At 35.7% G+C, this 27,858-nt stretch overlaps 1 protein-coding gene across 1 annotated transcript; it reads right to left on the minus strand.

The window, feature by feature from the left end:
- Nucleotides 1–17,973: 17,973 nt before the first annotated feature.
- LOC11440920 (aconitate hydratase, cytoplasmic) lies at nucleotides 17,974–27,366 on the minus strand. The gene is made up of 20 exons (XM_003605881.4): nucleotides 26,969–27,366; nucleotides 26,721–26,825; nucleotides 25,520–25,680; nucleotides 25,324–25,416; nucleotides 24,702–24,887; nucleotides 24,440–24,601; nucleotides 24,097–24,241; nucleotides 23,843–23,985; nucleotides 23,708–23,764; nucleotides 23,521–23,600; nucleotides 23,334–23,409; nucleotides 22,050–22,235; nucleotides 21,840–21,907; nucleotides 21,600–21,718; nucleotides 21,320–21,441; nucleotides 19,971–20,069; nucleotides 19,389–19,868; nucleotides 18,830–18,928; nucleotides 18,476–18,718; nucleotides 17,974–18,348 (listed from the first exon to the last, which is right to left on the minus strand). The coding sequence occupies exons 1-20, from the start codon at nucleotides 27,213–27,215 to the stop codon at nucleotides 18,280–18,282; spliced, it is 2,940 nt and encodes a 979-aa protein (XP_003605929.1). The 5' UTR covers nucleotides 27,216–27,366; the 3' UTR covers nucleotides 17,974–18,279.
- Nucleotides 27,367–27,858: the final 492 nt, after the last annotated feature.

A 27,858-nucleotide genomic window follows, 5' to 3' on the forward strand; every position in this document is an offset into this window, starting at 1 on the left:
GATTCCTGTTAGATGGAGATATTCTGTACAAGAGAAACTATGACATGGTATTGTTAAGATGTGTTGATGAACATGAAGCAGAGTAGTTAATGCATGATGTACATGACGGTACCTTCGGGACCCATGCTACAGGGCATACTATGTCAAGGAAGTTGTTACGAGCAGGTTACTACTGGATGGCCATGGAGCATGATTGCTATCAACACGCCAGAAAGTGCCACAAATGTCAAATCTATGCTGATAAGATTCATGTGCCTCCGCACGCTCTCAATGTTATTTCATCCCCATGGCCGTTCTCAATGTGGGGCATCGACATGATTGGAAGAATTGAACCGAAGGCTTCAAATGGTCATCGTTTCATTTTAGTGGTAATTGACTACTTCACCAAATGGGTTGAAGCGGCATCTTATACCAATGTGACCAAGCAAGTGGTAGCTAAGTTCATCAAGAACAACATCATCTGTCGATATGGTGTTCCCAGCAAGATTATTACCGACAATGGTACCAACCTGAATAACAATGTGGTGCAAGCTCTTTGTGAAGAATTCAAAATTGAGCATCATAACTCTTCTCCTTATAGACCTCAGATGAATGGTGCAGTTGAGGCCGCCAACAAGAATATCAAGAGAATTGTCCAGAAGATGGTAACCACTTACAAGGACTGGCATGAGATGTTACCCTATGCTCTGCATGGATACCGTACTACTGTGCGCAGTTCAACCGGGGCAACCCCTTTCTCTCTTGTATATGGTATGGAAGCAGTTCTTCCTTTGGAAGTGGAGATCCCATCTCTCCGTGTGATCATGGAAGCAAAGTTATCCGAGGCTGAATGGTGCCAAAGCCGGTATGATCAGTTGAATTTGATTGAGGAAAAACGTATGGATGCCATGGCTCGTGGACAGTCATATCAAGCAAGAATGAAGACTGCCTTTGACAAGAAAGTCCGTCCTCGAGAATTCAAGGTAGGAGAACTTGTATTGAAAAGGAGGGTAAGCCAACAACCCGATCCAAGGGGCAAGTGGACGCCTAACTACGAAGGTCCTTATGTTGTCAAGAAGGTCTTCTCCGGTGGTGCTTTAATCCTTACACACATGGATGGTATAGAACTTCCAAATCCAGTGAATGCCGATATAGTCAAGAAATACTTTGCCTAGAAATGTGAAAAGAACAGCGTGGTAGGTCGAAAACCCGAAAGGGCGGCCTAGGCAAAAATGCGCTTCCCGGTGGATCGAAAACCCGAAAGGGCGGTCCAGGCAAAAATAAGGGACAAAAAAAAAATAATAATATGAAAAAGCTCGCTGAGATTGCATGCAACTCAGGCAAGAATGAGCGTCTCGATGAGCCGAAAACCCGGAAGGGCGGTTCATGCAAAAATGAGATTGAAACAAAAGGCAAGTAACTATATCTGGCCAACCACCGTCTCCCTTGGGGCATCTGCAGCTGTTAATGACTATCTTCATCAAAAGCTCCTACGCTTGCGAATTCAAAGTTTCTAGGAAATGTAATGATTACTGTGTTCAATGTATCACCAACCAATAAAAATTACCATTTTCCAAGCTTTGTAAATCCGTGGAGTCACGCCTTCGGCTGACCACCACTCTTATACATCAATTTGAGCCTATGCTTTTGTTTGAAACTCTGCTTTCTTTTTACTTTCAAAAGCTATGTACAAAAACATTTTCCTTCTATTTTAATAATGACAAATGCTCGAAACAAACATCTTGAGAATTGAAAAAGTTTTTTTGAAAAGCAAACCTGAGCAACAGGGTACATTCAAATGAACATGCATGAGCGAGTGTGTGTTGGTGTCTATTTCAATATATGTTACAAGCAGGTTCTCCTCCAGGATAGTCTGTGGTCAATGGCAAGAATGAAAAAAACAGAATGAAAATGCATGAAAATGAATAGGCTCGCTAAGTTGAAAACCCGAAAGGGCGGCTTAGGCAAAAATGAGCACCCCGCTGGATTGACAACCCGAAAGGGCAGTTCAGGAAAAAATGGGGCATTGAAAAGAATTTATTTCCCCGGTGGATCGAAAACCCGAAAGGGCGATCCAGGCAAAAATGGGATACAAAAAAAAAATGAATGAAAATTGAGAAAATAACATGCAAAAAGCATTGACCACAGATGCGACGTCCACGATACATCCGGCATTATTCCCAGTAGAGTCTTCCGAGATTCTATCCCCAGCAAGTTGCATAACTACCTGCCCTCAGCCATGGTTCCGATACGTCTCCCAACGACGTCATCTCCAAAGAGGATTTCCAGGAATGTGTAATATAGCACGAGCCACTGCGTGCCCAACACTCCAGTGTCTTGTCTGTCTCTGTGGAACTGTGTCTACAAATCGCCAACAGTCATGCATTACAAGCATTCATACATGCATAATCATGCATATTACGTGCCCATGCATTTAATGAAACTGTTATATCATTCATGCATGTTGTCAACATCAGTCTCAACTCAATACTCATGTCGGGTTCTCTGTCAAAACCTTGTGAGCCAATAATATCGGTCAATTTCTACTTTTCAAATCAAATCGACGTCAAGTCAATTTCAACCTATATTTTGTCAAAAAAACTAATCCCCTGTGAATTTGTTTCTGTTCGGTCAAGTGGCTAGTTCAAGTCCAAGAACAGCTTGTACCTATCAATTTGCTTATGTTATCGGTCGAGTGCCCAGCTCAATCCAAGAGCAGCTTGTACCTGTCAATATGTTTCTGTTTGGTCAAGTTACCAGTTCGCATCCAAGAACGACTTGTACCCGTTTACTTTTCAATGTTATCGGTCGAGTTACCAGTTCGAATCCAAGAACGGCTTGTACCTGTCTATGTGTCTATGATTTTGGTCAAGTGGCTAGTTCAAGTCCAAGAACAGCTTGTACCTGTCTATCTGTTTCTGTTCGGTCAAGTGGCTAGCTCAATCCAAGAGCAGCTTGCGCCTGTCTATTTGTCTTTGTCTCCGGTGGAGTAACCAGTTCGCATCCAAGAACAAGCTCGCACTTGTCTATTTGTCTTTGCTTTCAGTCGAGTGACCAGTTCGAATTCAAGAACAACTCGCACCTGTTTGTCTGCTTTTATTCCCGGTCAAGTGCCCAGCTCAATCCAAGAGCAGCTTGTACCCGTCAATTTGTTCCTAGTCTCCTATCTACCCTGTTATTTGTTATCTTGTCAATGTCTACCAATCCCGCAATGGATACGACATCTTTTGTTAATTCCAGCTTTCGTTTGTCTCGCACTCATAATCCAAATGTTGCATGGCATTCATGATATTTGAAAATGTACAAGCGTATTTTTACGTCCAAACACAGTGCAAATGTAAATATTTAAGTATCTTCGTCCCGTCAAGCCAAAGACTCCGTCTCTTGACCCTCCAGACAAAGAAACTTAAATAGGGGCAGCTGTTATACCCTGATTTTGGACCTAAAAATACTCGTTCAAATTTCTTTTTTAACACTGATATTTGTCAATTCTCTGTTATTTTACTCTGAATCTTTACTCTCTTTTTAAACGTATTTTACTGCCTCTGTCTTTTCTGACATTACAAGTCATTTAAGAACTCTCTGAAACGTCATATTACTTTTCTTGCATTTTATTTCAGAAATCATACAAAAGGGTATTTTGGTCATTTCCTGCAGTGGAACCCATTTTAGTCCCTGTGTTTGCCTCTGAGTCTTTTCAGCTTGTCTGTACGAATTATTGTTGAGTCTTTGCTTAAAAATCATTTCAAAAATTGCATCTGAGTCAGTTTAGCCCCTAGGGGCATTTTGGTCTTTTCCTGTCAAAATTTCGACAGGGAGGTATTTTAAAATACCTCATGTCGGTAATTTGTTCGTTTTAGTCCTTTTGTTGATTTTATTTTTGGTTTCACTTTACGTTTTTTTCAAATTACCAATTTTAGTCCAATTTTATTTTTAATTGCATTTCGGTCCCAAACAGTTTAAAAATTACATTTTAGTCCTTTTTTTATTATTACAGTCCAATCCTTCAGTTTTTCTTTTTTGCAGAGAGGTCCCTAAGTCCAGTCCAGGTGTCATCACCCCATTGGGTCTCGAAGTACACATGTCAGCTATAAAAACAACACAGTGTCAGATTTTCAGAATCAGATGCACAATCATTGAAATCATCACAAACAGATTTTTTTTCTCTCTCCATTCAGTTACAGATCAAAACAGAAAGTTCTCCAAGAACAAAAACAAACCCTAACTGTTTCCAGAACCAGATTCATCAACAAATTCATCAATTCTCAGAGATTCATTGATGAATCTTCATCATTGAATTGATTCCCCTGCAATTCAAGGTACGAATTCCTCACCGGAGGCGAGGAACTCCAGCACCGATCACAGAGAAGAGGAAAGAGGAAAAACGCGAAGAAGCTTAAAGCCAGAACCGAATCGCAAAACACAGAGAAGAGGAAAGAGGAAGAACGCGAAGAAGCTAAAGCCAGAACCGCAAAGCCAGAACCGCAAAGCCAGAACCGCAAAGCCAGAATCGCAAAGCACAGCGGAAAGGTAACCTTCTTCACTTTCCTCTTCCTTTTTCTTCATTTTCAAAAAGTTTTCCTCAAGGTTCAAACTCAGATCTACTCCGATTGAAACTTTTTTTGAAAAATCTAAGCTCGGATTCGAGAAGTAGAAGAAAAAGGATGTAAGAAAACGTAAAAAAATTTTGAAACGGAGGAGTTTTAAAACTCCGGCGCGGCGGCGCCACCACCGGCCACCGCGCCGGAAAACCGTTGCTCACCGGAGAAGACGAAGCATATTTCAGAGCTTCTCTCTCTAGGAAACCTTAGAGAGAGAAGCAGTTGTGTTTTGTGTTGTTTTTTTGTTGAAAACTCCTTTTATAATGCTCCTTTTTGTCCGTTCTTGTACGCGCGCGTGTACATTAATTCAGCGCTTCATCGCGTTAATAGCCATCCGATCTGGATCTTTCCTTGATCTAATGGCTACAACGCGTTGTGATCCTGAATCATGTGTATTTTCTCCTGTGCGAAATATGGTGCGTTCTCTGTTTGAACCGTTAGATCTTTGATCTAACGGTCACTGTACTTCCTGCATTTTACACTATCTTTTGTGCCTTTTTTGGACCCTTGGATCTTTGATCCAGCGGCTGTGATGTGATCTTGGGAGTTAGATCTGGACCTCTGGATTCATCCAGCGGACCAGATTAAATCCTGCTGAGCCTCTTTTTAATTGCTTTTTTGTTGTGTTTTTAAATACTCTTTTTTTTACACTTTCTTGGCATTTTATGTTCCTAAAAATTTTCTAAAAATATTTCCCTATCATTTTAATTTCTCCTCCAAGTGTTAGAATTTATTTGCTTATTTTTGCATTTATTTTCTTTACTTTGTTCTTTTAATTCTTGCTCATTAAATTCCATATATGTTCTTGATGCATTTTTTACATATTATGATATCTTGGCATGTGAAATAATGTGTGAAAATATCTCTAGGAATATGATATAATGCTTTGCTTGTGTGTACTCTTATGATCCTCACATTGTAGCTTAAATTCAAACCTTTCAAAAAATGGCTATAATGAGGGAATTATAGGTCATATGCATGTCTAAGTATCATAACCAATTTTAGGTATATTTTGCCACTTTATTTCATTTCATTATTTTCTCTCTTGCTATTCTATTCAATTTTGTTTACCTTTCTACTATTTTTATGCTTTATAATGCTAACCATTTCATCTCACATTTCATTCATCCCATAGTTTTGGCATCATTTTTCTATTCATTTCTATATCAATTGGGTTTGTAATAATTTTAGATAGATTAGTTCCTTTTTGAATTCTTTGCAAGACCATAGCATGTATCTAGGACTCAATGTAAAGGACTATGGACACTATAAGTGATGTACACCGACACAAACACCGACACGCACACACGTTGCATGATTACCGTTTAGATGTATGCTTAGGAAACGCGATTTTTAGACAAATGCCAATTTTCAAAAAGAAAATAATAAACCAATTCCATCACTCAAATTTTTCCAAACAAACCTTGGAGTCAAAACTCCATTGAAATTCTTCTTTTATTTTCTTAAACAAATCCAAATGAAACCTAATTTCTACTTAGACTTTTTTAATAACAATTGAACCAACCATTCACCATTTTTCTCTCTTATGCCTTTAAGGCCTCTTTCTCTTCTTCAAAACCATTTTCCAACAAAAACTAAAATCAACCAAACACACAAAAAACATTTTTTGAGAGAGAACTACATGGAGTTTGATCCCTTAAATGGGTATGTAGGCATGAGGTCAAAACCTCTCCAAGTCCACTAAAATAAAACCTCAAACACTTTCTCCCCTCCATTCTTCACTCAAATAAAACTTCTTTTTTAAGTAGGCAATAAAAATAAAGTGTAGAAATAAACTTAGGAGAACGGTTCTTATGGGATACCATAATCGTTCCGGGTGCCTAACACCTTCCCGTAACGAAAGCGACCCCCGAACTTCGAATCTAAGGGTTTTTTCTCAATTTTGCCCTTCCCAAGAAAAAATAGAGAATATCAAAGATTGAAAGGTTCAAGCCTAATTAATGACTTGACACCCGAAAATCGCGATAACACATCTATAAGAAGGGGTAACTAGAAAAGCCAATAGAACTGATATAATTTCGGGTTATCAGTGCCTAATATTATCATATGGATCATTCTTCAAGATTACACATGTAGTTAACCAATTCAAAAAAGCATTAAAATACAGGCATAATATAATTTAAATCATGTACAATAAAAATATAAACTGAATGAAAACTTTATTAATAATATCAAAAAAATAAGAAAGGGTTCATCATGGAACCCTAATAAAGAGGTTTAGTTGCTCATGGAAACAAACATCATAATAAAGCTATAGAAAAACATTTCCTAGAGAGAACAAGAGAAAGAAGAAATCTTGCCTTGGAGCTCCGATGCTTGACCCTTGCCTTGAACCGTCAATGTTCTGAATGAATAATAATGAGTGTAAGGGTCTCTATTTATAGTGAATGATTAGGTAGGGTTTAAGAGAATAAAAATGGACTATTTGCACCGTTCCGACTTGGAAACAAGTTGCAGGTAAAAAATACCAACAGTCGGGCACTACTGGTGCATACAGGGGCGCTAATGGCGCTGATGACAGGTAATCTTACGTTATTATTACCATGTTTTTCAATTTAATTTAGTAGGAAATAGAAGCAAAAAAGAGGATTATTAGAATGATTCCCTATGATTTCGGGACATTTGTAATGGTTTCTATATTTGAGTCTGTAATTCTAGTTTTCCCGAAACATAGAAATTTGAGGGGGGGTTTTTGAAGTAATTCACAAAGAAATCATGCTAATCGGAAAATCAAGAACAACCGAAGAATTGTGAAGATTCAAGAAGACAAGATTAAAGATTCAAGAGGCCTCAGATGACTTACAAGTGGGAGAAATTATGTTCCCAAAGTACCGAGGCAAGTTATTTGAAGACGAAGACCTAAAAACGACAGAAAATCGGAGATTGGGCCCGGAATGAAGGCAGAATGCACCTAGGGCATGATTTAACAAACCATGTGCCCCGTGCATGCATAAAAAATGCACTATGCGCCCCGTGCATGGAAAAAGTCAGGGCGCAACTGCTTTTTCCTGCTTCCAAAATGGGTAAAGCCCGCACTTTTAGCCCAAACCCAGGTAGAAACTCTCACTATAAATATCAGCCTTCCTCATTCAGAACTAGAGCAGTTCGTGAGGAAGGCAATTTTGGAGCTTCGGGAGAGTTTCTATCTTCTCCTTGATTTTCTAGAGTATGTTTTTATCTTTAGTAATTTGTTTTAAATTTCCATGTTTAACTAAATCTTTTAAGGTTAGAGTGCCAAGATGAACCTCTGTATATTTTTGTTGGATATTTATTTTATTTAATATGTCGTTATTTATTCTTTTGTTTGCTATTAAGTTTTATTAGATTATAGTTTTATTTCTGTGAGAGGTGCAACCTTAGATTAGGTACTTAGGTTGTGACAGGACCTAATATTGCTATCACTAACCGGATGCTTATATCTTGATATTTATGTCCCTTTACTAATAACTATCTTTTTAGGAAGTAAGTAATTATTAATTAGCCAAAGATACCATAGGAATTGTTGACCCTAGACGTAGGTACCCAGTGGATGATACCCATTGGGTCGTGTGGTGAATTACCTAAGCTAGAAATTAACTGGTTAGTAATTAGGGAAAAGAGCACCTAGATGTCCGACTTAAAGCTATAACCTAGTAAGACCATTCTCTTGAAACCCTTAGTAAGGTAGATGTAGATTAGGGTTGCACGTTTGAAGAACTACTAAGTAAGCGTAAAGAGAGTGTGCTATGAGTGTCCTAAGATTCATAGATGGGCAGACCTAAGAGAACCTTGGCCTTCATTGCCTTGGGAAACACTAGAAAGCCAACATAAAGAGAGTTTATGTTTCAATCCCCGCACGTAAGGATCACCGTGCGATCAACAGGTGCAATTAGTCATCTAAGGGAAATGCCTAATTAGGTACCCAGTGGATGATGCCCATTGGGTCAGGTGGTGCCCTACCTATTTAGGAAACTCCCAACGGCCTCATCACTTGTATAGTCTACCTAAGATAGATAAATGCGACATTTATATTATTTATTATCCAACAACGAATATACAAAGGGGATTCGAAGAATCCTAACCGCTGCTTACTTGTCTGCAACCAAAAACAGGTAAATTTACTCTGTTGCAAACAGATAAAAACTGCAACTCACTTTTATACTGTCAAACTTACAAAAATAAGTAACTAGAATTGTTCCCACGAAAGGACAATCCATGTGAATACGATACTCTACTTACTAACTTTAATACTTGATGAAAACGACTGGTACACTTGCCATTGTGAAAATACGCTAATCGAATTAAACACGAAAGTGTACATCAGGCGCCTAAGGCAGCCCCTGATGTGCGAAATCTTTCGTTTTTCTCCCATTTTTTATTGTTCTTCCGTCTGGAAACTCCTAGGAACTTGAAATTAATTTTCTTCACTTTGTATTGTCTTCAAAAACTTTTTAAGAACCATTAACTTAAATTCTCATATACTTGATCCTTCATGTGATGTCTTAATTTGTCGATTTACATGATTTATGACTACAAAACACTCAAAACACCTATGGAGTTGCATGATCTAGGATAAAAGTGAATTACAACAACTCGAGTAAAATCATGCATTTTTAGCAAGTATAAAAGAAAACCATTATAAACATACAAGAAAAAATGAGGAAGATACCAAACTAAACATTACGTAAATTAAGTGTAAACCACAAGTTCTATATCATTGTCATTACTCCCAATTACAGCATATCAAAATAAAAAGAAAGGAAAATTACAAGGCTACTTAATCCTAATTTTCTTCTTCTTCCTCGTCTTTCTCGTCCTCAAAACCATCTAGGGTGAATATTTCTCCATCAACCACACTCCAATAAATGTAGTCCATTGGTGTTCATCTCGAGTCCCTTTTCAAGCGCCTTAATATGGGTCATTGTATTCTTAAACCCATGAGGAACAACCACAAAGTCTTGTTGACCCTTTTGGCTCTTCGCGGACAATTCCTTCCTGTTCAGCCGAACAAGCTCTTCATGCTTGTTCTATCCCCGAGAATCAGTATATTCGGTGGCCGACTTCAACGACGAGGATAATTCCTCTTTCTTGTGCCACAATTTTCCGCTGATTTGCAAGCATCTTGAAATCCTTCAGCTTGCTTCCCCAAGGCCTCGATATCCTTTTCCTTGGCCTCGATGAGTGTGGGGATCATTGTCCTTGGTCATTGTGGGGATCCTTCCTCTTTACAAGGGTTACCTTACCTCCACCTTTCTCGGTGAGTGTCGTCAATTTTCCTGAAGGTCAGGCATAATGTTTGTGACCAACATGAAAGCAAAGTTAGTGACAAACTAACACAAAAAACAAAATATAAGTTAATAAACTATACCTAGAAATGCCTTAATTTCTGCAACACTCGAGCACCTGACAAGCTTAAAAGCGTCGATGAAACGGGGCTAACTAAGAGGAAGGATCTCAATATTATATAAGGGCTTTCCCGCTACCTACGACAGTGTATGGTATCGAACTACATGCATAAACACAAAGCTTATTGTAGTTGTCAATCTCCTTCGGAGATAATCGCTCATACGCGAATACAAACTCCATCATTTGGTGACCAAAGATGTATTCACACCAAAAAAGGGGAAATTAAGGAACCTTTGGAGACCGTGAGGCACTCATTGAATGCAACGCTTCACATGGAGACCCATTCCCTTATAACGAAGCAACGATCCAACTCCTTGCATCTGATTAATCCAAAGATTCAAAAGAAACCCACTCAATATCCAAACATCAAGATAAATTCAACGGCTATAACACTTACTCAAAAACTAATGTTGAGAAAACAACTCAAGGGCCTACGTAATTAACTGAATTACTAGCCTTTACACGTAGAATCTAGCTACCAAAGCTCATGTCCCCTCAATCTCATTCTTAAGATACCTGCAATACATGATGAGAGCAGGCACAAATCCAAGGTAGCGGCAATGGAGTCAGCCAACCCCACTTGTCTTCACTTATCTATTGTATTTTTAACTCAAAATTAGATATTTATTAAGTTTGACCCCACTTATATAATATTATTGTCTTTATATATTTCCCCGTTTCAAAATATAAGCAACTTTTACTTTTTAGGTTCATTCAATTAATGATATATGTAGTTTATAATATGGACCACATACATCATTAATTGAATGAACCTAAAAAGTAAAATTTGTTTATATTTTGAAACGGAGGGAATAGTCCATTTTTTAAATTATGGTTATATTATACTGATAGAAATTGACAAATATTTTTTAAAAAATCAACATTTTATGGCAATTATAAATATAAATTGTATAATTTTCGCACACTTACGCGTTTATAAAATTTTATATAAATTTTTATGATATAACTTTGATCCCACTTATTAAAATTATAGGATCCATCACTGGCTGAGACGGAAAACAATCACATCAATTACAAGAGCATCAGATAGTCTCTCGTACTCGCGAGCACTTATTTTTTAGGAGCATAGGGTAAAACCTTCACTGAACATCTCTTTTAAGTCAAAATTTTCCTAATTATATGCAAGCGGAGTCATTTATAAAATAAACCAAGCAGCTCAATTTGATCATCCCTTGGAAACAATTCCCTGATGAGCATCATTTTAACCCTTGAAGCTTACGAGGACGTGTAGTGGTCGGCGGTGCACAAGGCATGACAATGAGAGGCTCCTTGCAGCTTCTAGGCAAACTGAATCACATCGGAATGAGAGGGATCCTGAAGCCTTGCATGTATGGGACTGCATAGTTGAAGGAGGATTTGTAAGAATTGTTAGGTGCTACCTATATCAACAAGATGCGTCTTATTTTACCTAGCTTATTCCATAAGAACTTCATAGTTAAGAGTGCTTGACTTGGAGCAATTTCGGGATGGGTAAACTTATGGGAAGTTTCTCGAAAAGTGTGCTAATGAGGAGAAAACATGTTGAAAAGACTTCTGTTGGTTTACATGGTCAATCGGCAATAATTAAAGTCATCTGGGATGTTACAAGTGGTATTTGAGCATATCTTTTCCAGCACGATATGGTTCAGGGACAAACCAAGCGGAAGCAAGTGGGCATGTAACGCCCGAGGTTGACGAGGGCGGGTATTGGTCATTGGTGCACAAAGCATGACAATGAGCGGCTCTTGGTATCTTTTAGTAAAACTGAATTACATCGGAATGAGAGGGATCTAGAGGTCGTGCAAGTATGGGACTGCATAGTTGAATGAAGACTTGTAATAATTGTTTAGTACTACCTATATCAACAAGATGCATATTACTTTTGGTACCTTATTCCATAAGAACTCCACAGTTAAGAGTGCTTAACTTGGAGCATTTTTGGGTTGGGTGACCTTCTGGGAAGTTTCCCAGAAAGCGGGCAAATGACGACAAAACATGCTAAAAAGACCAATGTTCGTTTATGGATCGGTCAGCAATATAAAGCCGTCTGGGATGTTACAATCATCGCTCTCATCTCCCACGCGCATCCTCATCATCAAAGCGAAAATTGCTCATTCGCAAGTAAAGATTCTCTTCGAATTATTTATCCTCATATCCATCACAATTTTACTTCGAGGAATCAAACTAAAACTTGCAGTTCTCTACACGAACTAGGAGTATCATACAAGCAGAACCCTCTCCCACATGTTAGTTCCCACGAGCATAATATCTTTCCTAGCATATAGTATTGAAGTTGCTCGAAGTCGTTACTCTTACCCTATGAATGAAGACTGAAGGGAGGGGGGATGGGCTACAGTTTTGGACTACCTAAAAGCCTATGCACGGAGAAGTCGAAGGCCCAACAACAAGTTCAATTCATAATTGGACCAATTGCCTACATCACACCCTCTATACGAGGGGGGTACTTGCACCAAAATGGAGCGACGATTCAAACTGCAGAATCGTAACTGCTCCTTATGATTGTTAGTTCTGAAACGCTTGATGGATACGACTCTTCCAACCGTAACCATTAAGCAACGACTATTAACATTGTAAACCTTACGACAACCTGCACCTGTATAAAAGGGGACTTCAAACAATCCCCAAAGGTACCATATTTTCTATCTCTAATCGCATTTCTAGCTCAGAATACTGACTTGAGCGTCAGAGTGCCTCCATGTATATCACTCCTCTCTGTTCCAACTCTCATGAACAGTTAGCTCATCGGACACCATTCTGCTAATAGATCAGTACCAAAATAAAACAAATATTAATATTTAAATTGTTCTACCTAAACTAACTTCATAAAATAAAAGATAAAAAAAAAGTTTCGGACATATATAATAATCTTCCTTGTCTTTATCTTTCATATATATTAGTACATAATTTCATCCATACATGGTGATAGCGTTACAAAGTTCCAATTCTCAATTAGTGATTGGTGGATTTGGAATATGAATATTATTGGTGCTAGATGGAAAGAAACCACATCCACAAAACTTGTGTCCAAGAGGACCAAAACAAAAGGGAATAGTGGGAGGAGGGACCTTTCTACAATAATCAAAACAATCTTCATGATTTATGCAACACACGCAATCAGGACAAGGTTTTTCATCAGTACTTGGGCAACAATCTTCACATGGTGTAATCGTAACATTGTTTATTGGGGATATGATCTCATCACCCAATCCTTTTGCTTCTGATCCCATGTACATGTCTGCATATACACATAATATATGAACACAGGAAGAATATGCATGCAACGTGTGAAATCAATATTTAAAGGGGATAAATCGATTGGAGTTAAAAATCAAAAATTGACACATAAAAATGATTTTATACCTGAAGCAATGATGAACAAAGCGAACACAAATACCAACTTGATAGCATAACAATTTCTTCTATTGTCCATTTTGTTCACTTAACATAATTTTTTATTTACTCATAGGTTTATATAGCCAAAGGGTAACAATAAAAATATAGCCAAAGGATAAGAGTGAGACCACCGTGGAAATTATAAACTTTCTGTTTATTTTTTTTATAAATAAACTTCCTATTTTTGATAAATATAATATAGTATTTATTAATGAACTATATATTTTGTTTGACTCTTTATCTGTTTTTCATAAATATAATATAGTATATATTAATGAACCATATATTTTGTTTGACTCATTAATTAATGAATATATAGAAAATCAAATATAATCGATTACACTAACATATTATGGTTATATTAAAAAAAATTGACCGTTTGATAGCAAGAATCACTTTCCAATAATTAATAATTTTCTTTTATGGTTATATTCAAATATTGTATGTCATGATAATATCATAAATACACTACTAAATAAAGTTATAGCCAACAAAAAATTCAAAATTTTGTCAACAAATTGAAATCAAAATATTTTTCAAATAAATAGAAAAATAACACTTTAAAAGTAAAATTTTCTAGAAGGTTAATTGTTTTTTGATTTAGCCTTCCCAAGAGAATGATGTAATTCAGAGTTGGACTAAAAAAATAAATAAAGTCATATATAATCCATTCAAATTTGAAACATCTATTTTGAATCATAATATCAATGAATTTTTTTAAATAAAAAAATTATTATCTAAAATCTTCAATTTTGAAACATCTATTTTGATATCATAAGCCATACATAATCCATTCAAATTTCATAATTCATACAAATTTAATAATCTAAAAAAGTATAAAAAGACTTATGTATTCCAAGATTCAAAAAAAAAGTATCATATGTATAAAATGACTTATACAAATGTCACCCATGTCATTATTATTGTAATTTATTTTATAATTTTCATTTAGTTTATATATTAAATGTGTATGGTTATGGTTATTTTAACCATAGCTATCGGGGACTATCATGTTTACTATGTTGTAATTTTAATAGCTTTGTTGGTCTAACTTTTCCACTTTTGACTATTATAATATTTGGGTGTTCGGTTCATTATTTTAATCCAACTTTGTATAGACGACCATAGAAACAAATAGTTAGGTTTAGAGTTCACCATAGGAGTGAAATTGTAAATACACATGTGAAATGGTGTATAAATTGTGAAGTTTATGGTGCAGTTTATAATGCATTATGTTTAATGATGTGTTATGGTACTTAAGATTTATTTTGTTTATAGGCGAAGAAGGCAAGGAAGGCACATGATGAAAAAGGATCATCTAAGGAGATTAGAGAGCAAGTGAAAGTGATGCGAGATATATCATCTATTCCGATTTTCTCTCAACATTTCTCAAATTTTCCAACATGTTCTCTTAATACTGATATACCTACGAGCATAAAAGGTAGTTGTTCTATAGTGCCTCCTATACGAGAGGATGACAAGGAGGATATCCCAAAAGAGTGTGAATTATGTTGATAATAAACATCACATAGTGGCATATGCATATATATACAAGTTGGGACCAACCATACATAATCAGTTGTTAGATAATGATATAGTGAGGGTGGCAGTGACTAGAGTGCTACATTCAAATGTTCAAGTCCCAATGCCCACAGATGAGGTGACAAAGGTTGGTGAGGCCCTCAATGATTTCATTCAATGGCTAAAAAGACTCTTGCGTCTTGTTTCTAATAAGGTATTCGATCATTAAGTATGTCTTTATCTATTTGCACTTCGGACCATTTAATTATTTTGACTAATATTTTGTCTTAATTATTTTGGATGTCAAAGAAACTACAAATGATGATCTTTCATCCAAAAGGTCAGAACATGAAACCTTTTGCACACAAAAGTTGATGTTAAGGATAACGTCACGAAAAGATCCGGTGAAGTTTGATTTCAAAGGGAATGAATTTTTTTACCTGCCAACAAGGGATATTATGAAGTTGTGTATGAAGACAAAAGAATTAATCTACACAATTCTACGAACATGGGTGGTGTAAGTACATTTTCTCACTTATATATTTCTCTGTTTGTGCTTTAAAGTAGCTTGATCATTTAAGAAAATGCCCAATTTTGCTGGAAAAACGTTAGTGTGTTTCTGATTTATGGAATGTCAATGTGTTTCAGTTTTGTACAATCCTTAATGAGAATAGTTTTTTAATATTGTAGGTATATGGAACACGTATGTACTCAGTTGGGAAATAATGATGTGCATGGGTTCGTTGATCCATTTTTTATTCATGCAGAAAATGACCAAGATAGTTCTCAGTCTCATATAACCGCAAAGCTGTTCGAGGGAAACAAAGTTTGTTATTTTGCACCTTATCTGAGAAAGTAAGTGTATTTGATCTTATGAGTATTTTTTTGCTATAATTAATCACATATATATTGGAAAGAAATGAATTTAACAAATTAATTTTTTGTTTCCAAATGTAGTCGTCATTGGCAATTGCTCATTATTAAACCAAAAAAATAAAATGTAGTTTTTCTATGTTCGATGGGGTGGAAGCCGGATGAAAATATCGAGTACATTGTTAATTCGTAAGTATTTAACTAAAAAAATTTAATTATGATATATTTTGTACTAATGAGGGCTCTTTACTCTTTGGGTTATTCCCAACTTGATTTTTTAACAAGACAATTTTAATAAATGTATTTTATTATTGTAGTGATATTGGGGAGTATAATAAGTTGAGTGGTTTAAGAAAGTCAACATGGAATACTCACCCAGTAAGTTAAAAATTATATGTGAATAAATTCATATAGTAATATAAGTCTTGTATATATAATAATTACTCAATGTAAAATCATATTTTTGACAACTGTAGTGTCAAAGACAACTGTTCAATTATGAGTGTGGTTACTATATCATGATACATATGTTAAACATTGTATTAGCTGGTATTACTGATTCATGGGAACTGGTGCGTAATTGAATATTTCAATTTTTTGTGTTTTTTTTAAGTTAATATGATATTATAATTAATATGTTTTTTCTCTTCAGGTTTTTGGAGACAAAAACACGTTTACTTATAATAAAATTATGAATGTTCAAGAACGTTGTGTAAGTTTGATTCTTGAAAGACTTTGACGTAATTTATATGTCTAGCAATGAACATGCTTTGAAACAATGACAATTAATTATTAACTTACGTCCAGTTTTATGTTATGAAATTTGATCTAATGATATTTTATATTAGTGGTTGTGTATGAAATTTTAGATTAATTTGATAAATTTTTTATTATAATCATATATACAATGGTAATGCTAATATAAAAATTACGAAGGTTATCAAGTGGATCACAACATAAACTTAAATACTGTGATTTTTTTATTATCCTTTTTGAGCCTTTTTAAGTGTGGTGACCTAACTTAATAAACATATTTTAAGTGAGGTGACCCGACTTAATAAAAAAAAAATTAAGTCGGACTTCATGGACTTAAAATCAAAATAATTACTAAGTCGACCCAACCGATTTAAAAAGTCATTTTCATCCGACTTAAAAAGTGTTTTCTGTACTAGTGGAGGAAACAAATGCAAATAAAAATTAGGCATCTGCTGAAGAAAGAACATCAAATGAGGGGTCAAATGTAAAGAAAAAGAAGGCTCCAACGGCAAATAAGACTCCAAAGGCATAGAAAGAGAAAGGAAGAAAAAAAAAATAGGGTAAGGATCATAAGTACCACCTCCAACCCAAAATCACAAGACTAGATTTAAGTTATGCTAAATATTAGTAGTTTTATTTTGTAAAGTGAAATCCAAGTGGTTGTAGACTTGGTCTTTTTGTGCAAGGCCGGTTACAATACTAGTTCATAATTTGTTATGTGAAGTTTTTGCAAGTTTTAAGACTTGGCATTATGATGATATTTTGTAATCCTTAATAAGTGGTGTTTATTAATGACATTATGCATCTTTCACAAAAGTATGATGATAATTTAAATCTTTAGTAGAGTTGTTGAAACGGACTATTCGACCTGTTAAGGGATGACCCTAATGCGTTTGGGTTTTATCGAGGCGGACCAAAAAACCCCTCTTAAATTATGGGCACCAAAAAACTACTCGAACCCAATGCTATACAGGTTACAGATTAAATGTGTCTCAACGATTGCACCTTGTAAAATATAGGTCATTATTTAGGTGCCCATAAAAGGGTTAAAGGTGATATACCCCTCAAAAATGACCTATATTACAGCGGGGTAACGCACCTTTAACCCTTTTTATTTCTTTTGAACTCAATATTCAATTATTTAATAGCATGTCATATTTCATATTTAATTATTTTAAATTTATTCTGTCTATCAAAAAATTATTTTAAATTTATTTTGTTTGTTAGGTACAGATATTCAACAAAACTCAAATACCAAAAAGTGTTTGATTGTTTAATAGTGTGGCATTCATTGGCTTCTTAAAAGGAGTTAATGTTCCTAACTTCTATTTAAATTCTTTACATAAATGATAAAACTAATGTTATTTTAGCTGTCATTCAAAATATAAAAATTTATATTACTTTAACATATGTTTTACTTGTATTTTCAAGTCGCAATTTTTTTTTTAAGTTCCTTTAACAAATGCCGCCAGCAATAGCCAGGTTTCACATCCGCTTATCCAATTTGTCAACAATTTCAATGGCATATATTGCACAAAAACTTAAATCTACAACCAATGTAGATTCATACGCCAAAAAAATAAATGCTAGATAAGAGTCAAAAATTGCCTCCCTGAAAGGGCTCTTATCCTATATCTATTGGAAATTTATTCTGTGACATTTTACAACTTGAAAAGCGTACGGTGGTAAACTGGTAATGACCTTGTAGGTTTTTCTATCAACGTCAGCTTCACTGCTTAATGAGGTTACGTATGACATATGGAAGAATTCCTCCATGGTTGAAGTATGCAAGTTCCACCTGAATATCAGGCGCAAAACTGGTTAGCATGTTTAAGGCTAGATTGGGATTATAACCTGCAAACGCTATAGTAACTCTAGTAAAAAGGAGCGGGAAAAGACACAAATTGGTAATAAGCTTAAATTACCTCGGTGTCGAAGCGTGCTATGCAGGTGAAAGATTTTCCACTATCAGTTGTGACTTTGACATCTTGGCCAGGCTTGATCTCACTGATTTTACTTGGAAGGTCAATTGTAAAACGTTCATGACCAGTCAATCCCAATGTGTCTGCATCCTCCCCGGGTTTGTAGCAAAGAGGGATAATACCCATTCCTACCAAGTTACTGCGATGAATTCTCTCGAAACTTTTAGCTATCACAGCTTTGACCCCCTATAGAAATGTAAATGCAGCATCATCCACATTTAGATTTTAATAAAGTCAAATAGAAAACTCAGCTCAATCACAACTCAAAATATATAAACTACTTATAAAGGAACTCACCAATAACATTGGACCCTTGGCAGCCCAATCCCTAGAACTTCCACTGCCATACTCAGCTCCAGCCAGTACAATGGTGTCTTGCCCAGAAGTCTTGTATCTCTGACAAAAGAGAACAAATCCAGGGTATTAGAAACTTAAGACATCTAAATTTAATTAATGCATACAACACTCTTTGGCGCAATAGTATCTACTAATTATTTTTTTTGGGGAGAGTAAAAGGGAGTTAATTTTTAAAAAAGGGAGTATCACGGTAAATTAACAGTGTCCTTGTCACTTGTCCGACTATCAAGCTTCGCAGCACTTGAATTAAGTGTCTATTGTCGAATCTGAATAAGCAAAACTCAACGTTGATTCGTGCACAGAAGAAGCACATGGATTCATCAAAGGTAGCAATTTACAAATTATCATTTAATAAAAAAGACACAGCTGGTAGTTTAAAAAACATTATAAAAAGACATCAGCACCATAAAATATGATATAGAATAAACTATGATTTGCCACTCCAAAAGTTCAAAACAGTGAACAAATAACATGACATACTTAGTAGGGCTTAACTTACCATTGCTGCATCGAACACATAAAGCTTCTCACCAGTTGGAATGTGAACTGTCTTAGGGCCAACTTCCCCGTTTAAGAGTTTGTTAACAAGACGAATGTTGGCAAAAGTCCCCCTCGCCATCACCTCATCATTTCCCCGACGACTTCCATAAGAATTGAAGTCCTTGCGTTCAACCCCATGCTCTAGTAGGTATTTAGCAGCAGGACTGTCCTTGTTAATGCTTCCAGCTGGAGAAATATGATCGGTGGTTATACTGTCACCAAAGTTTAACAGGCAATAGGCATCTTTCACACCATGAGATCCCGGAGGATCCATGGTCATGTTCTTGAAGTATGGAGGTTCATGAATATATGTTGAGTTGGAGTCCCAAGAGTAGAGAGTGTCAGCTGGAACTTGCAGTTTGTTCCACATAGGGTTACCCTTTGTGATAGACTCATATGTACTTCGGAACATGTCAGGTAACACACTAGATTGAACAGTCTACAAGCAAAGCCACCCAAAGTTATTTTTGCCATATGGCATATGCATTGGCAAGTATTTAGACCAAAATTACATGTAATGGCCAAATATGGTGTCACTCACCTCTGCAATTTCTTCGGTAGATGGCCAGATATCCCTGAGGTAGACATTTTTGCCATCCTTCCCCGTTCCAATCGGCTCCTTCTCAAAGTCAATGTCAACCTGGAAATTTTACCAAAAGGGACTTGATAAAATTACAAAACTGTAGATCTTGATATCTTTCAAAATTAAATTTCATAAACTATCATCAAACAAATATAATATGCACCCTACCAACTAAAGAAGGTTCTAAATAAATCTTATACTCGATAGTCGGTAGAACATTCACAATAATTTTAGTCTATGACAAGACATTCTCTGTCAGGAAAAAAAATATTCGAAACTAAGTTCATTATACAAAACAAAAAAAAAAAGACCAAAATATTAGTGTTTATTGTTTCATATGAAAATGTGTGCAATTATGTTGCCTGAATCCAAAACCAGGCTCCCGAACGTGAGTATATACAAAGATTACTAGAATCGGATTAAGGAAGTATTTGATATGTATAAATTGAGAAGGGAAATGATCCATTTGCGTCTCCACTTTGAGTCCAAGTAAACTAAAGTATGTACAGAGCTGGGTATACATACAATTTAACATAGTTTGCATAAATGATGCACCAGAATTAAACAAGTTTGATTGGGTTGGCCCACAAGTTGATTGGATTGAGTAACAAAATATTATACATGAAAAAATCTAACAATTAGGCCAGAGTTATTTTGATTGATCAAATAGCAAAATCTTAAAAGTAAAAACTCTACAGAACATCCAAATATAAAAAAATGTAAAAGTCCTTTTTACTTGTCACATGTGTAGAAAATGTTTATTTCTATTTACTTGTCATTTTGAAAGTTTCATGCAACATTAATTATTGTCTTATCAATAATACCATTAAGTATTTATTGCAAAAAGAGAAATAGGTGCAATGAGATAATATATAGTCAAGGGTAGTATAGGAAAATGTAAATAACCTTAAAACGACAGCTAAAAAATAACGGAGGGAATAATCAAGTCGGTTTCATTCGCTGCTTAGGTGGACAAACCAGTATAGGTCTGCATGTAAATGGATCGCTTTATACAGCACAAACCCGTGTGAGCCGAATCTCATACCCACAGCGAGCAGCACATATACCCAGCTCATGACTTAAGGCTGCTGATTCATGCAAATTGAAAACAAATGAAGATTACGTAACTAGCACCAATAACAATGTCTTTTATTAGCCTACAATAATTTTATGATTTTCTGTTTACTTCCAACAAATGAGTGAGACAACTATTGCCTTTTACAGACCCGGATGAAAGAGAGATAATACTGCGAAAGAAGCAAAAAAAATGGATAAACTCGTCAGAAATATGAATTAGACACACATACCGTGCCAGCAAGAGCATAAGCAACAACCAGAGGAGGTGAGGCAAGATAGTTAGCTCTTGTCAAGGGATGAACCCGGCCCTCAAAATTACGGTTCCCAGACAACACAGCAGCTGCTACAATGTCTGGATCCAAAAACAAACAAAAAATCAACAAGGTAAACACATAAAGCAGAATATGTCTAATAGGATATATATGTTAAAAAGAATTATATAAGAAATCTGAGTGTTGCATAGAAATCAACTTCAATTTAAATAAATAGCATTTTGTTATGAAACATTACCATTTTCTGAGATGGCAGAAGCAACAGATTCATTCAGATCCCCTGAATTGCCAATACATGTTGTACAGCCAAATCCAACAATATGAAAACCTTGTTCATTTAGATACTTTTGCAGTCCACTGCCATAAAGTAGAAACGAATACAAATTTAGATTGAATTTTCCTTAAATGTGCAGACTGGAAAGGACCATGCAGTGATATAAATTACACTTGTGGAATTCTAGTAAGAAGTACACAATACCTCTGGAGTAGATATTTAGTAACAACTCCAGAGCCTGGAGCAAGACTTGTTTTAACCCAAGGCTTGACCTGGCAAAATAGTGAGAGAAAAACAACAATGATTAGAATCTAAAAAGAAAAGGACCACATATAAGAGAAACAATGTGTCCCTTTTGTTAGTGGAAGCAAAAAGAAACACCAAAAAGGAGAGACGCAGCATTGTTATACTAACCTGCAAACCAAGCTCATGAGCCTTTTTCGCTACAAGACCAGCCCCAAGCATAACACTTGGATTTGATGTATTTGTACAGCTTGTGATTGCAGCAATCACTACACTGCCATGCTTGAGTTCAGCTGGCTGCCCATTAAAATCAAATTTCGCAACTTTTCCTTGTGCCTCTTTTGGTATAGCAAATCCCTGTATTCAAATATAACATGCATTACTACATTAGCATTGTATCCTCATTTGCAAACTATGGCTGTGGTGAGGCAACAGTCCATGAAACAAAGATGACTCCACTTCTGCATACCTAAGATGAAAAAGAAAGCATAATATTACACTCATGGTCCCTTAATTTCAGGTACGATTTGGTCCTTTATCTTTTTTTCATTGCAATTTTACCCTTTTGATCCATTTGCATGAGTTTTCAAGCTTCAAATATAAAGACCATAGATTTGAAGAATGAGAGGTCATAAGAAAATAAAATCATAGATTTGAAGCTTGAAAATCCATATGCAAATGAACCAAAAGGATAAAAAAAAACAATGAAAAAAAGATAAAGGACCAAATTGTTAACTGAAATTAAGTTAAGGGACCATGAGTGTAATTTTGCCTAAAATTAAACAAAGCCTTTGGTATCTTTGCTGCCATTAATGTACCAAGACAGAGTCTTGAAAAAATATTAATATGAGTAATGTCTAGAATAAAGGAAAGTCTTGAATTTCTCAAAGATCAGAAGACATGTCACACAAAAGTAATCAAGTAGCTTGACACTCATTGAAGATGAAAGTCACCAACAATTTGATAAATATAAGTTACAAGTGAATGACAGAAATAACGTTGATGATTATATCAGTAATATAGCATTGTCACTTCAGGCATTGAGTAAGTTGATGAAACAGGCAGACAGAAGTAACACAAATATAAAAATGAACCTTATATGTTCTAAAGAATTTTGTGAATGACACTGAATCTGCAAGTCAAAGGTCTACACTTCAAATAATTAGAATAAACTATTAAAAAATATACTCATGTTTGATGGTCTGATGCTGCAGAAACAAATTGATTCAAGCTGATGTGTCAGATGCAATAATTCCGAATATGAAAATCTGGAAAGAACCCCGTGAAAAACTATACAATATTATTTGTTGGATTGCTACCGCAGACAAATACTGGAACTGACACTAGACTTAACCAAATTTGCATTCTATAACAAAAACAACCAAATAGGCAGTAAATACTAAGCAATTTTGTTTGAAACTGACAATCAACAGCTAATTCAAGTTACAGACTAACCTTAAATCCAACTTTGTTATCAAGACAAGCATGCCAGTCAGCCTTCATTTCTTTCAAAGGCACTCGGTCATGGGGTCTGGAAATAACAGCATTTAGTATGCATTATTAGGTTGATAATAAGATGGAAATTGATATAAGAAAACAACATTAACAGATAGAGCAGCATGTAAGAGAATAGGGACCTTACCTCTTTGGCCCTGAGATACATGGTTCTACGTCGGACAGGTTTAGTTCAAGATATGATGAATATACCCTATCTTGTTGTGGCTGATATCATGGAAAATAAATTAGCATTCTATACCCCCAACATATTTACATGTCATTTTGTCAAAAAAAAAAGGGTGTCTATGGAAACTGCAATATACTGACTTTACCTCATTATAGTCAACAAACAGATTGTTTGCCCTGAGATAAGACTCTATCATCGCCACCTACATTCAGACAGAATAAAGGTCAAACAGTTCTATAGGTATCCCATGGCAAATAAGAGACGAGTTAATGGTACTTACAGTCTCATCACTTCTTCCAGTTAGCTTGAGATATTGTAATGTAACGTGATCCACAGGGAAGAAGCCCATGGTGGCACCATATTCAGGAGACATATTAGCAATAGTAGCTCTGTCAGCTAAAGATAATTTACTCATACCATCACCTATTGAATGAAACCGTGAAAACTGTTAGTAAGGACAATCATCCTGTGTTGAAAAATGAAGAAAACAAATATTTAGGAGTAGGCCTTTGAGAGTCGAGGGTGTTTAATTACCATAAAATTCAACAAATTTCCCTACAACACCGTGCTTTCTAAGAATCTGTGTCACAGTTAGAACTAAGTCAGTTGCCGTAACACCATTCTGCAGATTTCCAGATAGCTTGAACCCAACAACTCCAGGCAAAACCATGCTCATGGGCTGCAAGCATAGCACACGGCATTAGAATCATCACACTGTATTTTAACTACAGTACATGCTCATTCAAAGATAAAGAAAATAAATACTTCTAAAGAGTTAAATATGATTGACATTCATTAATCATCGGTGTTTTGGATAGAATCAACATTCTTTACATAACATGTATATATCAAAATAGGAACTAGGAAGGTAATGTACCTGACCAAGCATTGCTGCCTCAGCTTCGATACCTCCAACACCCCATCCAGCAACACCAAGCCCATCTATCATAGTTGTATGTGAATCAGTCCCAACCACACTGTCAGGATAGAGTAAGCCCTCATTGTTGAAAACTACCCGTCCAAGATATTCAAGATTGACCTGGAACACGAGGTATCACATCATAAGTCCCTAATATTTACAATAACAAAAGACATTTAAATACCATACACTTATTTTGCATGTTTATTTCCAAACTTACCTGATGTACTATACCAGAACCAGGAGGAACAACGAGCATGTTACGGAATGCAGTTGATCCCCATTTAAGAAAAGCAAATCTCTCCTTGTTTCTCTGGAATTCAAGTTCCATATTAGCCTGCACTGCATTTTCTGACCTTGCCACATCAACTTGAACTGAATGGTCAACGACGAGATCAACAGGAACCTGCCAACAACCATTGTTCAAAAACCACTTCTAACAAAAAGACAAGGAAAATACATCTAAGATTACATTTTTCCAACTCCAAGGACCTTAAAACTATGCAGAATAGAGTTACTTATCAAACTTAGTTTTGGTAATCATTTGCCAATATCCACCAAAAGCTAAACACATTAGCAAACAGTTTTCAGATAAAATACTATTTGCAGCTACTGAGTTAAATGGCAAAATTGGTTTACATCTCGATATGTCAAGTACAGGACAATAGCTAACCTCTCACTAAGTAATATATGAAATTCAAAAACATTTTTGTGCTGCACATAATAAATGATGATGCCATAATACAGAAGTAAATCTGAAAATTTTGAAATCTCTTCGGTCAGTCATCAATGTATTCATTTTTACAGAAAAGAAGGGCATGCAAATGATAAGAAAGACATACCAGAGGATTGATTTTATTTGAATCACTTCCAAGCTTATTCATAGCATCTCGCATGCAAGCCAAGTCCACGACAGCTGGGACTCCAGTAAAATCCTGAGGAGATGAAAAAAGTTCAAAATTCAAATGAAGATAACATATTACACTTAATGAATATAAATAATTCATTGTATCTAGATTTCAGGAGTTGACAATTTACCTGCAAGAGAACACGAGCAGGCTTGAATGGAATTTCAACTTGTTTAGTAGAAGTGTTTTCCCAGTCAATAATCTTCTCAACATCTTCTTTAGTGACTTGGAAATTATCGCAGTTGCGAATGGCGGATTCAAGAAGAATTCTAATCGAGTATGGCAACTTGTCTGTTATGCATACATAAAGTTGATATCAACAGTAATTTAATACATCAACGAAAGTAATCTTCAGTAATGGACAATATTAATATGAAATTACAAAGTTCACATATTTTAACCAATGCTCTTATTCCTTTACATTTAATAAAAAAAGGGGCAGCCTGGTGCATAAAGCTCCAGCATATGCAGGGTCTGGGAAGGGGTCCCACCATTTGGTGTATTGTACGCAGCCTTACCCTGTATTTTACACAAGAGGCTGTTTCCAGGACTTGAACCTGTGACCTTTCAGTCACTTGACAACAACTTCGTTGCGCCAAGACTCCCCCTTATTCCTTTACATTTCATAAATCAATACAAAGTAACATCGTTTGAGCCATGAAATATAACATGCCAAGGTCATTGGTGGAGCTTAATGAAAACTGGCGCGGGTCACTGCCCACCCAGGAAAAAAATTAATATATATAGTATACAAGGCAACATATTTTAACTAATTTGTTCAAAAAAAAACATATCTTAACTAATAACATTTCGCCACAGTGGCAAGCCATGTTTTAAACGATGATCAGGTATCGAGTTCGACTCTTGCAAGTGATTTTTTTTTAATCTCCTTTACATTTTCTTGTGCAAGATTTAAATTAAAGTCTCAAAATGTAAAATCAAGGATTCCAACCGCGTTTTTCTTCCTACAAAATAAAAATGCTAACCACATGACAATTTCGATTCCATTAAGCATATGCAAGTAGTTTATTGTATTCATATGAGTAGTGATACATAGACCACCTTAGGTGGCATGTACCACTTGTACACCCACACACAATTTTGACAAGTGTCCTTGTGGTTCCCCACACACAAAAAAAGTCCCATGTATTGTCTCTCACACACTCTCACATGGAGTGGTACAATGTGTGTATGGAAAAAAGTGTGTACATGAAACATTATCCTATTCTATTCATATTGAAAGCAATGTGTGTTCGTTTAAATTTCTCAAATTATTATCAGTGTCGTTGCGTCAATGGATTCACCAATGCTAAGACAAGTACAGAAATTACCGATTCTTGGATCATTGAGAGAAGGAAGACTGTAAAATTTTCCAAACTCGCCACCACCTGGTTTAGGAAGACTTGTCAAGTTTCCCTTGAAAGGATTTTCACTCGCTGCAATGCAATAACAAATCATCACAACATAAAATTCAAATCCAAATATCGAAAAACATAAAAAATCACAACTAAAAAAATAAACAAATATCATTTCAAATAAAAAAAACAATGATGATCATTGATGTTACGTAGTAACGTACCCATAGTGGCAATTTTGCGGTGGAAGCGTTCGACAAGGGGAGCGACGGCAGTGATCTGAGGACGGAGAGAGAGATGAGAGGAAGAATGGAAGCGGCGATTAAAGCGAGGAAGGGAATAGAAGAAGGATCTAGAAGTGCGGGAAGATAGAGGAGAAGAAAAGAAGGTTCTAGAAATGGAAGAAGAAAATAGTTTGTTAGATTTGGTTGTTGTTCTGAGAAGAGAAGAGGATGTAGTTATATAGTACATGGTGGTTGATTATGCATTCGTGAGAAATATATGGGATAGTTATGATGATTTTGTGGAGTTTTGTGCAAGTAGAGAGTATGAAAATGAAGCAGGAGAGGGGAATGTATGGGTGATATATCCTATGATGTGTGGAAATTGAATTTGAACTTGGGGCGTGTGCCTTATTCATGCCTTTTTTGAAAAGTGTTTTTTATTTGAACCAAATATTTTGGACTCAAACTCAAAAAATTGTTTTTCACACATAGAAAACTTCACAATGACACAAGTAAAATACTTAAATGCTCCGACAATTATTAACAACTGTTGGGCTAAGCGGCGGTTGTTAACAACCGCTGGCTCCAGCGACAGTTAACAGTCGCTGCTTTATGTTATATGAACATAACAGCGTAGCAATTTCCAAAACTCCATTGTTGCAAATTGAAGTTCAAAATGTGCCATTTTTTCCCAATTGTTGCGGATTCAACGTCAATTATGCTCATAAAATCAAGTAAGTTGTTATCATCCTATTACATTACTATTTTGTGATTGATTTGTGAGTTTTTTTTTTTGTTAAATTGCGATTATAGATGTTTATTGATTTTATGATGTTATGGTAGTTTAGGTTGTTAGAATTGTTAGGTTTAGGTTAGAATTGTTGGATATT

This window comes from Medicago truncatula, chromosome 4 (genome assembly GCF_003473485.1).
Source record: "Medicago truncatula cultivar Jemalong A17 chromosome 4, MtrunA17r5.0-ANR, whole genome shotgun sequence".
NCBI lineage: Eukaryota > Viridiplantae > Streptophyta > Magnoliopsida > Fabales > Fabaceae > Medicago > Medicago truncatula.